Raw genomic sequence first — 16,075 nt, 5'->3', positions numbered from 1 at the left:
GAGTCTTCTGCTATGTATATTATGTTGTATATTCTATTTGCAAACCAAATGGACTATTGTATATGTATCATTTCAGAGGAGTTCTTATTTATATATTTCTGAGCATGGCTAGTTTTTGGGTTAAGTTTTGTAGCAGATTTATTAACTGAATGTTTAAGTAAATGAATAGATTCTTAGTGCCTATTTATTTAGTTAATCTCTTGGATTAGTTAGCTGCTAGCTTTGGGGGCGCTACAGTTGAGAATAAGATAGCTCTAAGAACCCGATGAAGGTGTTTATCTTATTAATATAAAGAAAAGACCCAATTGTTTGGTAAAGCCTTATTTTTGGTGAAGCTTTTTCTCTATTACAAATATAACCTTCAATTTTGGAAGTCTTAAATTAAAAAGACAAGGTACAATAACATATTAAGTTAAGGCGACTCAGTGGAACAGGGTTCGAATCTCGCTGACCATCATTTCGTCGACTTTATTTTTCAGATTACTTATTTTCGTTAACGATCAGATTTTTCATCCTTTCTCATACAATCAATGAAACATGGTTATTTAGAAAAGACTTCAAAGTTAGTCTGGATAATTGATTTTCTTTTACGAATCAGGAACTTCACCTAGAATTCAGCCGTGATTCGCAAGAAAATCAAATTCTAACAAACTGTACAAACCATATCAAATCCATTAACAAAGATCAAATTAAAAAAATCAACCGAAAAAATAATCCCCACACAACGTAAATTAACATCGATTTCTATGGACAACATATGATAGAAGGAGATGTGAGATATGATAGAAAACATATGATAGAAGGAGAAGTAGTTTGTACACAGAGAGGGTGGTACCGGTGCCGGTGCCGCAATGATATGGCTACAGACGAAGGAGAACGAAAACAGAGATGAGAACAAAGGTTTTTGTATAAGTAGAAAATGACAAAAATGTCCTACAAACAGTTGAAAAGTTGACATTTTCCAAATATCGGAAAAGTAAACACGTGACAACGTTGGCTCCCACGCCACATTTGGATATGATTTGTTTTTCACACATGCACACACTCTCTGACAAGCAATTTTCTTCGAAATTTTCGGACGGAGGACCTCAATTTCGAAGTAACAAAATGTCATTTAAGGTGAACATTTAAATGGTGTTGGTTGTTTATTTCATTGTAGATTTAGGCGACATGGAACAAACCGTATGTAGTCTCCTTACCAAGGAAATGTCATGGTTATGATGTCCATCAAATAAATTTTCAACTACTGATACATCGAACTTTGGCCACAACAATGCATAATTCAATGATAGTAACACAAAAAGAAGCACATCTAGCAAGAGAAACAACAAGAAGCACATCTAGCAAGAGAAATGCAGAGCCGAAAGCCCCTGTGCGAACTTAATCATAGGACCTTTAGACATAGAGCTAAAAACAGTGATAAGAAAGAAGCACAAAGAATTACCGGTGGGTTTAAAATATGCAAGCAGTTATCTATCGTCATGTACAATTATGGGGGTTGATTAAAACTTCAATCCAACTATTTTTCTTGATTTATCTGAAAAGATATCTTTATTCCTACTTGCTTCAGATATGCAAGTATAATGGTAGTATAGTATAGTTTATATGCAGTTGAACTGAAATTTGTCGGCCAAAATTACAATATCTTCATGAGTCCACGTACTAAAATAGTGTCGTAAAAGACAATCTTATATTAGTGTGTATTGTTCATCTTATATAAAAGAAAATCAAGAAATGAAATACGTTACGGGTTTATAAACGAAATGACACTCGCATCGCACGTTGCGGGTTTATAAATGGAACGGCAGGCGCATCGCACGTGCGTGTATACTAGTTAAGATAAACAGAAGAGCCTTTGTCGAACTCACATCACTTGGTTGAAGAGAGTTGATACCAAACAGATTTGTTGTTCCTTTACTGTTTGGAATACGAACCAAAAGAATTGTTCCAAGTACGTGACTTATTCATAAGTTGGAGGCGTGGGAATACAGACGGAACTAGGTGAGTTATAGGTTTAGTTGCTTGGTCTCAATTATAAGAAGTTGGTTTAATTTTGTGTAGCGGCTTAATCCTGAGAGTATTCAATTCTGGACAAGGTACCGGGGTTTTCTGCATTTGCGGTTTCCTCGTTAACAAAATCTTGTTGTGTCATTTACTTTTATTTTCCGCTTTATAATTGTTTTATTATAATTAAAGTAAATTACACAAACGTTAGTTCCTATTTACTTGATAAGCAATCCTATTGTGTTTGGTTTAGTCCGAACCTTTTTATCAAGTAAACATACTTCGTTGTTGTATTGTCTCGATCTCGTATCCATAGACGATCACACGAAGTGTGAACCGATTAGTTGTATTGTCTCGACTCAGTCCATAGACAATCACTTTCGGAGAAAGGACTTATAGGTAGGAAAAGTTTTAGCTTGAGGTTTATTTGGGTACTCTCGCCTTTTCAATTATAGTCAAATACCATTGACCAAGTTAAACGCTATTCTTTTTAGCGTTAAACACTATTCTTTTTAGCGTTACTATGATTCCACCATAAGACTTGAGCTTCCATGAACGACTCCAAATGCTGAGGTGACATGGAATATGGAATTCTTCCACCATAAGAATTGCTCTAAGTTTTTGGGGCTACTTCGACTTCTTTCATTGCTCTCCATCTTCTATAAATTCTCTGTACATTTCGTTTTCTTTTAATATTACCTTTAGCTTAACCAAAAAACGAAGGTAAAAACTACCATATAAACCTAGTCAACTGTCTGTTGGTCCTTTTTAAAAATATACATTACTGTTTGGTCCTAGAAATTATAGTTTGATCATAGGGTGGACAATATCCACGCAGGACGACGTCATGGATGATGTAATTGTCTTTTTGTAGTGACAGAAGTACCCTTTTGGGACCATATATATATATACTCAATTATTAAGAGAGAAGGGAATCATTTTCAGATTTTTTTTCTCTCTCTTTTCTTTTCAGGTCTACTTTCTCTCTTTTTTCTTCTTCTTCTTTTTTCTTATAAAGATGATGAAGACGAGGATGATGATGAAGACGACGACGATGCCGCTGATGATGATGATGAAAATAATTCTTATTCTTCCGTCTTTTCTAGGTTTTTGACGATGAAGATGATGATGAACGATGGAGATTTTTTGTGTTTTTCTTCTCTGCTACTGTTGTTATTGTTGAAGATGATGAAGATTTAAAGAATGAACTATATTTTTAGATCTTTTTATTAGGTGTTCATTCGAAAAAATGAACTCTGATTTTCGTTGTGTGTTCATGTTAAAGAATGAACTCCGTTTTAGATCTTGAATTATTAGGTTTCATTCGAAAGAATGAACTTTGTTTTTTTATAAATTTTTGTTATGTGTTCATGTTAAAGAATGAACTCTGTTTTAGATGTTGAATTATTAGGTGTTCATTCGAAAGAATGAACTTTGTTTTTTTTGTTCATAATAATGAATTTTTTGTTGTGTGTTCATTTTTTAATTAAGAATGAACTCGAATCTATAAAAGGCATTACCAAACACTTGATAGCTCATTAAACAGAATGAACTCCTACAAGAAAATAAGTAGGAAGTTCAGGCTTCATCAGACAACATGAACTCAGATAATTATGAAAATAGAAAAGTTATGAAAATTAATGCTAAAATATTACAAAAAGGTATTTTTGTCAATTTTATATTTTTAAATAATTACAGACCAAATAGGAAACGCATTTTCCCGCTGGACCAAATAGTCTTGGACCTAAAAAGGACCAAACAATAATTTCCCCAAAAAAAAGCTTATCTCGGTACATTTTTATGTATTTAAGGGCAACTTAGTAATTAGCTAACCACTGGACATCCCTTATCTATCTGCTTTGGATGGCTATATCCCATCCGTCCCAAAGAAAAATGGAAACAAAGAAAAAGGGGCAACCACCATAAACGCCTTCTTGTTCTTTTTTCCTGTACAGCGAAGACGAGAAAAATACCAAACCTATATTCCCCCAGTCTCTCTTGATTCTCTCCACATTTCAGATTCAAACCCCAGTAATTGGAAAATCTAACTTCCAATTTCTCTGTAAGTGTAATTTTTTTCTATCATTTCTTTTGATTCATTTCCCTCTTTAGATCACAAATTTCAGCAAACATTTACAAACCCTAGATACAGAGATCTGAAACAAGCTAATTCAATGATCTTGTAAAAGGAAGTTTAATAAATTAAGAAGAGTTAATCAATGGCGTGTTTAGCTTTGTCTCTACAACCAGCAAATGGATCTGATATCCTATTACAAACACGTGAATGGTTTCCACCAGCAAGAGCATTAGTAGCTCTATCAGCCTTTAGACAAACACGTATGGCTTTCGCAACAGGTAAACAGATCTTAACAGAAGATGGGGATATATCATTAGGTGATGATCCATTAGCTGCATCAAGTGGACAAGTAATTGTTGGTGTAGAAAGTAAATATCGTGTTGTTTATCGTCTTGTTAATGGGATTTATGTTTTAGGTATTACCACTGTTGATCAAGATGAATGTGTTAATAATGTATTTGAATGTATTGGTATTGTTAATCAAGCTGTTAGTGTTATTGTTGCTGCTTGTCGTGGTGTTGATGTTACTCCTGAGAAACTCAATAGAAAGTATGCAGAAATTTATATGGCGCTAGATATTGTTTTGAAAGGTGTTAGTTCTATTAGGCTTGTCGCTATGTTATCTTCAATGCATGGTGATAGTATTGCTAAGATGGTACATTCTGGTATTGATACTGAGAACCGTATTAGAGGAGCTGATAATTGGAGTAATGTTGAGTTTCTTTCGTTAGAACATCAAGCAAATGTTGAACTGTTTTCAAATGCTACTTTTGAATTGCCTTCGGAGACTTTGGCTGCTGGCGATGAAGTAGCATCGACTTTGATAACTACTTCCTCGCAAGCAGATAAAGAAGAGTTGTTGCAAGAAAAGAAACCTGAGGGAACTTCTGAAACAGAGAAAGATCCTTTTGCTGCTAGTGATGCGATTAATAAGCCAGAGGAATTAGTGGGTGGCTTTAAGAAAAATAAGGATTCGTCTTCGGCTACTGATCTAAGTGCACTTTCTGGGTTAGATGTAACTACTCTACCACCAGCAGAGGCCACACAATCTACACATATTGGTGTTGAAGGATTTGAAGGGAACTATGGTGGTGTTGAGTTTGGTAAAGAAGAGGAGAGTTTGAATCAAGCTTTTGAAGGGCTTGATGATGCTTGGGGTGGAGGATTGGATGCATCTGAATTTGTTGGACCAAAGAAATTTCCAAAGAATGAGGGTTTGGGAGGTTTGGAATTTTTAAACTCAGGTGGTGATGTTGTGGCAACTACTGCTCCAGGTGGAACAGGGGGAACTCTTGAAAACCTTTTGGTGAAGAAAACTGAAATGCAGGGACCTGAGATGTATATATCTGAAGAAATCAGTGTTGAATTCAGAGAGTCTATCCTTGCTAGGGTGAGTTTAATGGGTACTGTTTATTTGAAAACTTTGCCATCAAAAATGGTTGGCGACAAAGAAACTGAATTCTCCTTCCGAGTTGAGGGTACTTCAGGAGTCAAAAGGTTTGTTATGCAAAATTCTCTTGTCAGTAGTCTTCGAAACGGGTTATTTCATTTAAGGACGAAATCTTCTGAGGAACCTCTTCCAGTTCTGAAGTATAGTCTTCTGCCTCGATTGACACCATTACCTTTAAGGGTTCGTATGGTTACACGTCACAGTGGAACTCTACTTTCTGTGATGATTCAGTATGTGTCAAATCCGGATTTGCCAGCACCCTTGAATGATGTTACGTTTGTTTTGAAGCTACCAGTTGACCCAACATTGTTGAATGTGTCCCCGAAAGCTGGTTTGAACAGATCCGAGAAGGAGTTGAGTTGGCACATTCAGGAGATTCCTTTGAAGGGTCCTCCTGGTATGTTACGGGCTCAAATGCCTGTTGATATAAATGAACAAGATTCTCTTGAAGAAATTGAGGTTGTTGGGTATGTCAAATTTTCAGTGCAGGGAACTAGATCGTTGTCTGGGGTTTCACTGCGACCAGCTACCGAGGGTAAGACAGACTTTTATGAGGTTAATCACAGGTTCGCAAGTGGCCTTTATATGTGCAACTGATACCAAAGACTCTTGGCGCATTCTTTTCGTGTTTGTATCCTATTTTGGTTTCTTGCAGCGTGTTTTAGTGTGTTTGTACTATTCTTTTTAAGAGGATAATTTTAGTGTGTTTGTACTATTCTTTTTAAGAGGATAATGACTTGTATCCATCTGTTCGTTTGTTGATGTTTTTATCAATCTTGAGAAAATGGCAAACCCTTTTGGGCTTTCTTTCTGTCTATCTCATTCTACCATGCGCAATTCCATTAATTCCTATGTTCTTTACGATTAGCCCTTCTGGTAGCATGCATTTTTCTGATTAGATATTCTCTCTTTGGAATTGGTGAATTCCTCTGTGAAGACATGATCATCAGTTTCTATCCGTCAGGAGGTTCTTCAAAGTAGGTCAACTCTATTGGTTAATGCTATGTTTGTAATTCTGATTTGTGAGGGACAGTCTCGAGTTTTAACCTTTTCCTACACAGCTGAGCTGTCGAATCACTTTTCCCGTGCTGACGTGATTGTTGTGTATTTAGCAGCACCCTTCTCATAACGAGCGTCTAAATTTGGCTATCATCACTAACTCTTAAAATATAAATGTTGTTTAGATTTCAAATCCCAATTTTTGTTATTAAACTAAACCGAATATTTCCTACTAGAACATTTGTTTCCTCTGTGTCACCTCTAAAACTCAGTACTTCATGGAGCCATTACCATTCTCAAATCAGCCCTACAAAGATCAGATCATCACTAAGAGATCAGACCCTAAACTCAAATATTTCTCATTCAAATCGGTTGATTACGAAATTAAGTAGAGAAGGAAAAATTGTTGAAGCTCGTAAGTTGTTTGATAAAATGCCTGATTTAGACGTTGTTACCTGGACTACTATGATTACTGGGTATATCAAATGTGGATGTCTTAAAGAGGCGAGAATTCTTTTCGACGATCCGAGTTCGAAAAAAGACGTTTTTACTTGGACTGCGTTGTTATCTGGGTACGTTCGATCGCATCAAATTGCTGAAGCGGAAAGGCTGTTTGTTGAAACGCCTTGTAAAAATATTGTTACTTGGAACACTATGATATCTGGGTATGCTGCTGTCTGTTTTGTTGATTCTGCTCTAAATTTGTTTAATCAAATGCCTGAAAGAAATGTGGTTTCTTGGAACACGATTATAACGGCTTTAGCTCACGCTCGAAGAGTAGATGAAGCGAGGAAGCTTTTTGATATAATGCCAGAGAGAGATGTGGTTTCTTGGACGGCAATGGTTACAGGTTTGTCAAAATGTGGGAGAATCGATGAAGCAACGGAACTTTTCGAAAGAATGCCCAATAGGAATGTGATTTCTTGGAATGCTATGGTTACTGGTTATGCTCAGAATTTTAGGTTAAAAGAAGCTCTTGAGATTTTTGAAAAGATGCCCGAGAGAGATCTCCCATCTTGGAATGCTATGATCACCGGGTTTATTCAGAATGGAGATCTAAAACGAGCAAGGAAATTGTTCAATGAGATGCAAGAAAGAAATGTAGTTACTTGGACAACAATGATTGAGGGTTTTGTACAATCTGAGCAGAGTGAGGAAGCACTCAGAATTTTCTCAAGAATGCAGGCTGATGGAATTTGGCCTAATCAAGGTACTTTTCTTAGTGTTTTAAGTGCTTGTAGTAATTTAGCTGGTCTTAGCGAGGGTAGACAGATTCATCAGGTCATTAGTAAATCAAATTTTCAAAACAATGCATTTGTGGAATCTGCACTCATCAGTATGTACTCAAAATGTGGCGAATTAAGTATTTCTAGAGAAATGTTTTGTAGATCAAAGCAAAAGGACTTGGTCTCTTGGAACTGTATGATTGCTGCTTATTCCCACCATGGGTGTGGTAAAGAAGCAATCCAGATGATGGATGAAATGCGCAACCTAGGATTCCGACCCAACGATGTTACCTACGTTGGGATTCTAACTGCTTGTAGTCATTCGGGTTTAGTTGATGAAGGTATGAAATTCTTTGACGAATTGGTAAAAGATGGTTCGATTGATTTGAAAGAAGATCATTATGCATGTTTAGTTGATCTCTGTGGAAGATCAGGGAAGTTGGAGGAGGCATTTGAGTTCATCGAAGGACTTGGAGCTAGGACATCGAAATGTGTTTGGAATGCTCTTCTTGCTGGTTGTAGTTATTATGGGAACATAAAAATAGGGGAATTTGTAGCAAAACGGCTTTCAGAGTTGGAACATGATAATGCAGGAACTCATCTGTTGTTGTCAAATATATATGCAGCGAATGGGAACTGGAAAGACGCTGCAGAAGTTAGGTTAAAGATGAAGGATAGTGGATTGAAAAAACAACCTGGTTGTAGTTGGATTGAAGTTGGAAACATGGTTAATGTGTTTGTCGTTCGTGATAAATCTCATGCCGAAACAGAGTGGATTTACTGTTTGTTACATGATCTTTACGCAAACATGAAGGGAGAAGGGTATGTATCATGTACAGAGCCTATAGTGGATGAGTAGTAATATAACTATTGCAGTAAATTAGTAACGGCAGTGCTATTCAGCTCCCTCTTTTCCACCTCCCTACAATCTAAACCCCACATCTGGGAAATGGTGAACCCCACCTGAACCTGAATGTGAATCTAAACTCAAATGTGGGGTTTAGATTGTAGGGAGGTAAATAGGATTTTAGATTGTAGGGAGGTAAATAGGGAGGAGAAACTAAGTCCACCTTATTATCCCATCCTTGTCTAAAACCCACGCAAACTTTTCATTGCGATAAAGTTGGCTTGTCTTTGTTTCTTTGAAAAAGCTACAAGAGTTTCTCTTCAAGAAGTCGTAGCCTCTTCTTGATCCAGGAAAGGGTATTACTAATCAAGAAGCTAAACGAACTAATATTTCCTTCCAGTTAATCAACAATTGCTGGTGTTTATAGCAAAGTTTGGGCATCCGGAAACAAAGATACAGGAGCTTTATTTTTTTCTTTCAAGCCAAGCAACAGCCCTTGGTGTTTGAAGACAAAGCTGCAAGGAAAAAATTAGTTTGTGAAGTTTCTAAGTTGGTAATTGGATTAAGCAAGCAAAGGTACACACACTCTCTAACCCGGTTTTGATATTATTAACATCTATGCAATTGAATATTGGGTTTTGGTAAGAATTGAAAACATCAACTAGGCTACATTTTTCGACCAATTCCCAACACTATGCTATGCAACTAGGTAGCTAAAGTAACAGGTGCACAACTGTCAATTGTGCAAGCAAGAACGTCCTTGTATTCTCTTGTGATTGTGAACGAGTCGTAGACATTCCCATCGCTGCTCTTCTTGTATTCAAAAAGGAGAGCTGTGTGGTTGAATGCAGTCATTTTCACGAACCCAAAATCGAAATCTTTGTGTAAACTCCAACTCATCTTTAGGTTTGTGAATTTTGCTAACTGGCTTCCACCTCCTCCAACAACTACGCGAATGGTTCCGTTCCATGGTCCTGAGAAGTGCGTCATAGCTGAGTTCACACAAATATTCTGCATTACCACATTTTGGACAAGGTTAGTATCAGTTCACGTATTATTTTGATCGAGTTGATGTAACTGTGAGTGTGAAGGGTAACATCTTAAGAAAATTGAAGGTCTACCTCGTACATTGGGCAAGTTCTCTCATAACTGTGAACATGGCCATAGAAAGCAATATCAACTCTGTATTTCTGCCATAGTTTCTGTAGACTACTTCTTCCCATGGGTTCTTCGAATGAACCTTGTTGAGCATACCAGTCATTGGATGAATAGCCAAGAACTCGATGAGTGGCGAAAATAAGCCATGGTTGTTTTTTCCTATCTGCTGTTGCAAAACATTTCTCGATGAATTTGTACTGCTCAGTCCCCTCTCTCCAGTCATGTTCAGAGTCACCAATGCAAAAGCGGAACATACCATAGTCGACAGAGTACCTAAGATACATATAAGCATTTTTAGTTAGCAGAACCTACAACGTTAACATATTGAGATAGACATTAAAAAAGAATACCAGTAATTTGCACGATTTTCGGCTGGTTCGTAAAACATTGTTTCGGCGGGTACACCACATTCTCCACCAGTCTTGTGTGGCATAAAAGGATCCTGAATTTGGCCAATCTGGCTCGTGGTTTCCACTAAAATAGAAATTTTTAGAAACAAAAGGAGCATATTAAGACTCATCGATCGAAAAATAAACCATATATAGTTGTGAATTGAGGCCTTTAACATACCTAGCAACCATGTAAGGTACAGCAGAGGCGCAATGGGTTCAACCATTTCCGTGAATTGATCCCATTGAGAGAGGAAACCGTCTGCGTAAGACAAGTCACCTATGTGAAAGACTATATCATAGTTTGCCAAATCCTTGGCAAGTGTATCTGTTGTATTAAGAGCTCCTGGCTGGAAATTCATATACTCATTTGAACCATCTCGTTCTGGTTTTCCAGTGTCTCCAAAGATAATAACACGCTGTAAAGAATTCTGTCCAGGATATGGTGGTGCAGTGAATGAGTAGAGTTTACTCCAAACATATATACCATCCGTCAATTTATGCCCCAATTCGTATGTATACCTGTGACACGGGCATTTGTTTGGATTACATATCTGAAACTTTATCGATCCTAAGCAACAAACTGTACGAGCTCTTAATGGATGATGAACTTACTTCTGATTTGGCCACAAGTTCTTTAAGAAACTTGTGTGGAAGAAGCCAGGTTCTCTCCAGCCAACAGTTCTTGCAGGTGGACCTGGTCCAAACGATGTTTTCATGTCAGGCAAAGGAAATTCACAATTATACACGATATACGAATTGGAAACACTATGTTAAAGTCATACCACACATGCTGGTTCGAGTGAACGTTAATGTCCCAGCTGGTGAACGAGCCTGCGATTCACCCGCAAGGCACCATTGAACGAAAGGAATTGCCTCGTTTATGTCGTAATCACTTGTCCAAGTAACAGTCATCTATGTAAACACAATACCAACTTTACTATGTAAATTACAGTCGTATAATTTTGAGAACAAAAAATTGAAAAAGAAAACGTAAACTTACTTCGTCCCAAGCCTTTCTAAGTGCAAGACGAGGATAAAGAGGTGCCTTTGGGTTAGCAAAAGAGATTTTGTTTGAAGTAGCTATCAACTTGGGCTACAACAGTAAAAGAAAATCAGAGTAAGTAACTATAATACGATTTAAAATGTCATCCAAATTATAAATTCGATTGAGCTATTAATCCCAAAAGTTTACCTTGTCAAGTCCCCCGGAAAATAACCCAAATGCAAAGTCATATCTTTGATTGATTAGACGGAATTTCAACGATCCAGATCCCGTATTTATGTAATCAGGATTCGACTCATTCGCGAATTTGTACTGAATAAAATGGATTAAGTAACACTCTTTCAGGCACAAATTTTTCTTTAACAGCTCGACCAGCAATATATTAGGCTCATAAAGTAAAGTAATAAAGGTGGAAAATAGGAACCTTAATTGGGGCAGTAACCAACAATGGACTTAAGTACTTTGGATCGTAAGTAGGCTTGTAATTAAGCTTGTAAGTTGAGGCACTGCACATATCAAAATCATCATTAGACAATTCTCAAGAAAATATGTAAGTAGGACAATGCAGAACTAGCAGATGAAATCTTACTTGAATGTAGCAGGAGAGAAAACTGCGACCCAGTCATCTGCAGTGGGATGGGGGTGTTTAAATGTCACGGTTATCCATTCACTGCTTTGTCCCTGTGAATTCGGAGAAATTAAGCAGGTAACTTTTTTGTCATGTCAATTATCTAGCAAGTTTGGAGTTCATGAACGCATCACGTTTACTAGACCCAGAAACGGAAAAGATTTTGAAGTCGCAGCGCGAGATCAAAAAAGAACTCGCAACTATAACAACTGTCGGATGAAAGAGGTATGACCTCAGCAAACCTTAGACTTAACCACAATTAGCAACCTGATTTAACTAGTAAACTACCGTATTTTTCCAAAATTCCAAATACACGAATTCATGTACTCCTTTATTTCTGACGAAAGCCTTTATCACAGAAAGACCATCATTACCAGGATCACGATCAACAGGTGAGTCACATAATCACCACCAAGGGAAAGAATACATATAACATGTTAGTATGTTACATTATCAGCTGCTAATTTTCTCAGCTAGCCTCGGTATATTAACTCTTCCATATACACTGCTTTAATAGTCGATCAATGACGAATTGTTAGCATCATCTTCATTGCCACATTCTCATAAAAAACCACATTGTCTAATTAATTAATTGTAGTTGATACATTTTTTTTTCTTTTTTCTTTTCTTTGTATATAGTTTTCAGTGCAGTTAAAGTGACAAATGATGGATCCACCACGGGAATATAAGCAATTGTAACAACAATATGGTTTGTGGAGGTTCTAGTGTGTAACTTTGCAAGTATGTGAACGAATATGGCCTTGATAACTTTTCAAGTATGTGAACGAATATGGCTTTGGGAAAAGAGTGGATTTTGATAAGAACACCATGATTTCCTCTTGACTGATCAAAAAAATAAAATAAATAAGAACCATGAAGCAAAATTAGGTTTTCATAAAACAAAAGCAGTCATTTCTAAATCAAAACAAATAACAAATCAGGAAGTAGATTGTACTAGCCTAGATCTCCCGGATGTCTTGATTTCTGAGATGTTTTGCTTTTGTGATTTTATTCCGCAAGCACGAGTCTTATTTTGGATTGATTAAAGGAAGAAATATGATGCATCTAGAATATGGAAAAAATATGGCATCCGGAAAAGTAGACATCCGAACTATTTGGGAAAGATACGGTAGTCAGTAAAAGACCGGTAGCTAGTTGTGGTTAAGTCACACGTCATATCTCTAAAATTTGATGGTCACTTAGCTGCGAATTAAAAATATTTTCCCCCGGAAACGATCCGGAAAAAATCTAATCTCGCTCATCAGATGGTAAGAAATGTTTAGATATTTGAAAATGGGTAGACTAGTTGGACAGTAATGGAGCCACCAAAAAAACACTCAAACAATTTAAGTCGGACAAGAAAACGACATGCCAACAAGCAAGCATCAAACGATGAAATCATATCTTGGAGAACAGAATATGAGCTGGAGAAGTTTTGATTCTAAAGAGGGAGAGGAGAAGATACAGAATATATACTAGGGTGGAAAAATAAACCAGACTAGGCTGGCCAAACTTAATTAAAAGGCTTAAATATGCTTCAAAAAGAAAGAAAAAAAATCTTCCCAAACCAAAATATTCCAAGGAACTAATCAGGTCTCAGATTTACATACATTTAATCCGAGAAGACGAGGAGTTGTGTTAACTGAGGCTTCTGCATGAACTTCTAGTTCAATTTCATGCATAGAAATCTTTGAAAGGAGTTGTACACCCATCATTTCCTGATGATTTGTATAATAAACCTTCTCGCTCTCAACAACATAACCACCGATGAAAAACATAATAAAAGAGAAACCAACACCATACTAAATGTGATGATCTCCATGGATTAAATTTGTTTCTAAACAATGGTATTCTAATGGTCGCTAGATCTCTCAACTGAAGCTTGAACAAAATTTTACCAGTGTTTTAGATCCTTAATCTTATCACTGTGGAATTCATTACATGCATGATTATTTCTTAAAATTAAGAATCTAGATATACCGGTAAGTTTACACAACTGTGTAGACTCTTTGTTTTCTCATTCAATTTATAATACCCGATGTACAGAGTTGTTATTCTAATTCAGAGATAATACAGGAAGACTCAGATAATATAGGTTGAATATAACAGGAAGTAAAACTAAGGACTCGGACTTTATACAGATTCAACTGCTTGACTCCGGAATACTTGTTCTTGTATGTTAGCCGTAGGTGTGTGTTGACGGTGCAGTTGGTGGTGGACTGTAGTTTACATATACACGTCCAATACCCCCCCCCCCCCCCCCCCCCCCCCTCAAGTTGGAGCGGTTGACGAATGAGGTTGAACGCCCAACTTGCTTGTAATACGTCGAAAATGATCTACTCCCAGTGGTTTGGTGAAGAGATCTGCTAGTTGTTCTGTTGAAGGAATGTGAGTTGGTTTGATGAGACCAGATAAAAGCTTTTCACGAACGAAATAGCAATCGATTTCGATATGTTTAGTCCTTTCGTGAAATACAGGATTTTCTGAGATGTGAATAGCAGCCTGGTTATGGCAATAAACTCGAATAGGCTTTGGAATAGCAACACGAAGATCAGTGAATAAATAATGTAACCACTGAAGTTCAGAAGTTAATTTGGCCAGAGCATGATATTCTGCTTCAGCAGAAGATAAAGAGATTGTGGGTTGTTTCTTAGATTTCCAAGAGATATGACTATTTCCTAGCATGGTGAAATATCCTGTAGTAGAACGTCGAGTAGTGGGACAACCTGCCCAATCAGAATCAGTATAACCAGCAAGAGATAGAGAGCTAGTTGCAGAAAGGAAAATGCCATGACTAACAATTCCTTTGAGATAACGAACTACACGGTGTGCAGCATCCAAGTGACCAGAACATGGTTGTTGCATAAATTGACTTAAATAATTGACCGAGTAGGTAATGTCAGGTCGTGTTACCTGAAGATAAAGAAGTCGACCAATTAAACGTCGATAAATGCTAGGATCAGGAAGAGAATCACCTGAAGTTGGGAGAAGCTTAAGATGTGGTTCCATTGGAGAAGGAGCAACCTTAGCACCTGGAAGTCCAGAATCACGGACAATGTCAAGAATATATTTACGTTGACATAGAAAAATACCTTTGAGAGACCGAGAAACTTCAATAACCAAGAAATACTGTAAGCGGCCAAGATTTTTGAGAGAAAACTTGGATTCAAGCTTATGTTTTAGATCCTGAATTGCCAATTCACTGTTACCTGTAATAACAATGTCATCAACATATACTAAAACATAAATAGATATAGTACCAGAGTGATAAATAAAAAGAGAATAATCAGCATGAGATTGAACAAATCCCTCATTAAGTAAAGCAGAAGAGAATTTTGCAAACCATTGTAGAGAAGCTTGCTTGAGGCCATATAAGGATTTGTTAAGCCTGTAAACATGAGTTTCACCCTTTTTCTGAAAGCCTGGAGGAAGTTTCATGTAGATTTCTTCATTGATATCGCATTGTAAAAAGGCATTGTTAACATCTAATTGATGTAAAGGCCAATTATTAATTGCATCAACAGATAGGAGAACACGGACAGATACTAACTTCGCAACAGGGGTAAATGTATCATGATAATCAATTCCTTCCTGTTGAGTATAGCCTTTGGCAACAAGACGTGCCTTACGACGCTCAATCGTGCCATCCGGTCGATATTTTATTTTAAACACCCACTTACAACCAATGGTTGTTTTTCCAGGAGGTATATTAGTAGGAGTGAAAGTATCATTGGCTTGTAAAGCGGAATGTTCTTTTACGATAGCGTCACGCCATTCAGGTATTTTAATAGCTTCCGTAAAATTGCGAGGTTCATCAGTAGTTATAACGGAAGAAAGAAATGCACGATGTTGTGGAGTACAATTATCAAAAGAAATATAATTGGTGAGAGGATAAGGAGAATTGGACTTACTTTGGCTCACTGTGCAAATATAATCCTTTAGGTGAGGTGGAGGATGGCTTTACCGAGAAGACCTCTTGACAATTTGTTCATTGGCAGACTGAGAAATTTCAGGTGAAACTGTCGGTATCAGTGGCAGGTTGGCACCAGGTGGGATTGCTGGTGATAACTGATCGGCATTGGAAGCTGAAGAGTCACCTGCAGACGTCATTGGCAGAGACACAGCAGCAGGAGAGAGCGCTATGGATGACTGCTTAGCAGTGGAAGGTGAAGAGTCACCTGAAGTGGAAGGTGAAGAGTCACCTGTTGACAAAGTGTTGTCAGATATTGAAGTGGACGGAACAGTGTGGATGAGAATTGGACACACGGATGAGAGGATGTAAAGCAGGTGA

At 37.3% G+C, this 16,075-nt stretch overlaps 2 protein-coding genes and 1 pseudogene across 2 annotated transcripts; 2 read left to right on the top strand and 1 right to left on the bottom strand.

Annotated features, from left to right (window-relative positions):
* The first annotated feature begins 3,914 nt into the window (after window positions 1-3,914).
* On the top strand, window positions 3,915-6,346 carry LOC113299240. The gene has a single exon (XM_026548228.1). It carries the CDS (start codon window positions 4,224-4,226, stop codon window positions 6,126-6,128), a length of 1,905 nt encoding a protein of 634 aa, XP_026404013.1. The 5' UTR covers window positions 3,915-4,223; the 3' UTR covers window positions 6,129-6,346.
* A 125-nt stretch (window positions 6,347-6,471) lies between these two features.
* Window positions 6,472-9,046, top strand: LOC113299238 (pentatricopeptide repeat-containing protein At2g35030, mitochondrial-like). Its single transcript, XM_026548227.1, has 2 exons — window positions 6,472-8,578; window positions 9,004-9,046. Exons 1-2 carry the CDS (start codon window positions 6,705-6,707, stop codon window positions 9,005-9,007), a joined length of 1,878 nt encoding a protein of 625 aa, XP_026404012.1. The 5' UTR covers window positions 6,472-6,704; the 3' UTR covers window positions 9,008-9,046.
* Window positions 9,047-9,278: 232 nt separating this feature from the next.
* On the bottom strand, window positions 9,279-14,003 carry LOC113299239 (annotated as a pseudogene).
* Window positions 14,004-16,075: the final 2,072 nt, after the last annotated feature.

Source organism: Papaver somniferum, chromosome 7 (genome assembly GCF_003573695.1).
Source record: "Papaver somniferum cultivar HN1 chromosome 7, ASM357369v1, whole genome shotgun sequence".
Lineage (NCBI taxonomy): Eukaryota > Viridiplantae > Streptophyta > Magnoliopsida > Ranunculales > Papaveraceae > Papaver > Papaver somniferum.
Note: the sequence above shows the minus strand (reverse complement) of the source record. Positions and strands in the feature narration are given on the sequence as shown.

Coding starts and splice junctions, on each gene's coding strand:
- LOC113299240 (XM_026548228.1), top strand. CDS start 4,224: ATGGCGTGTTTAGCTTTGTCTCTACAACCAGCAAATGGATCTGATATC.
- LOC113299238 (XM_026548227.1), top strand. CDS start 6,705: ATGTTGTTTAGATTTCAAATCCCAATTTTTGTTATTAAACTAAACCGA.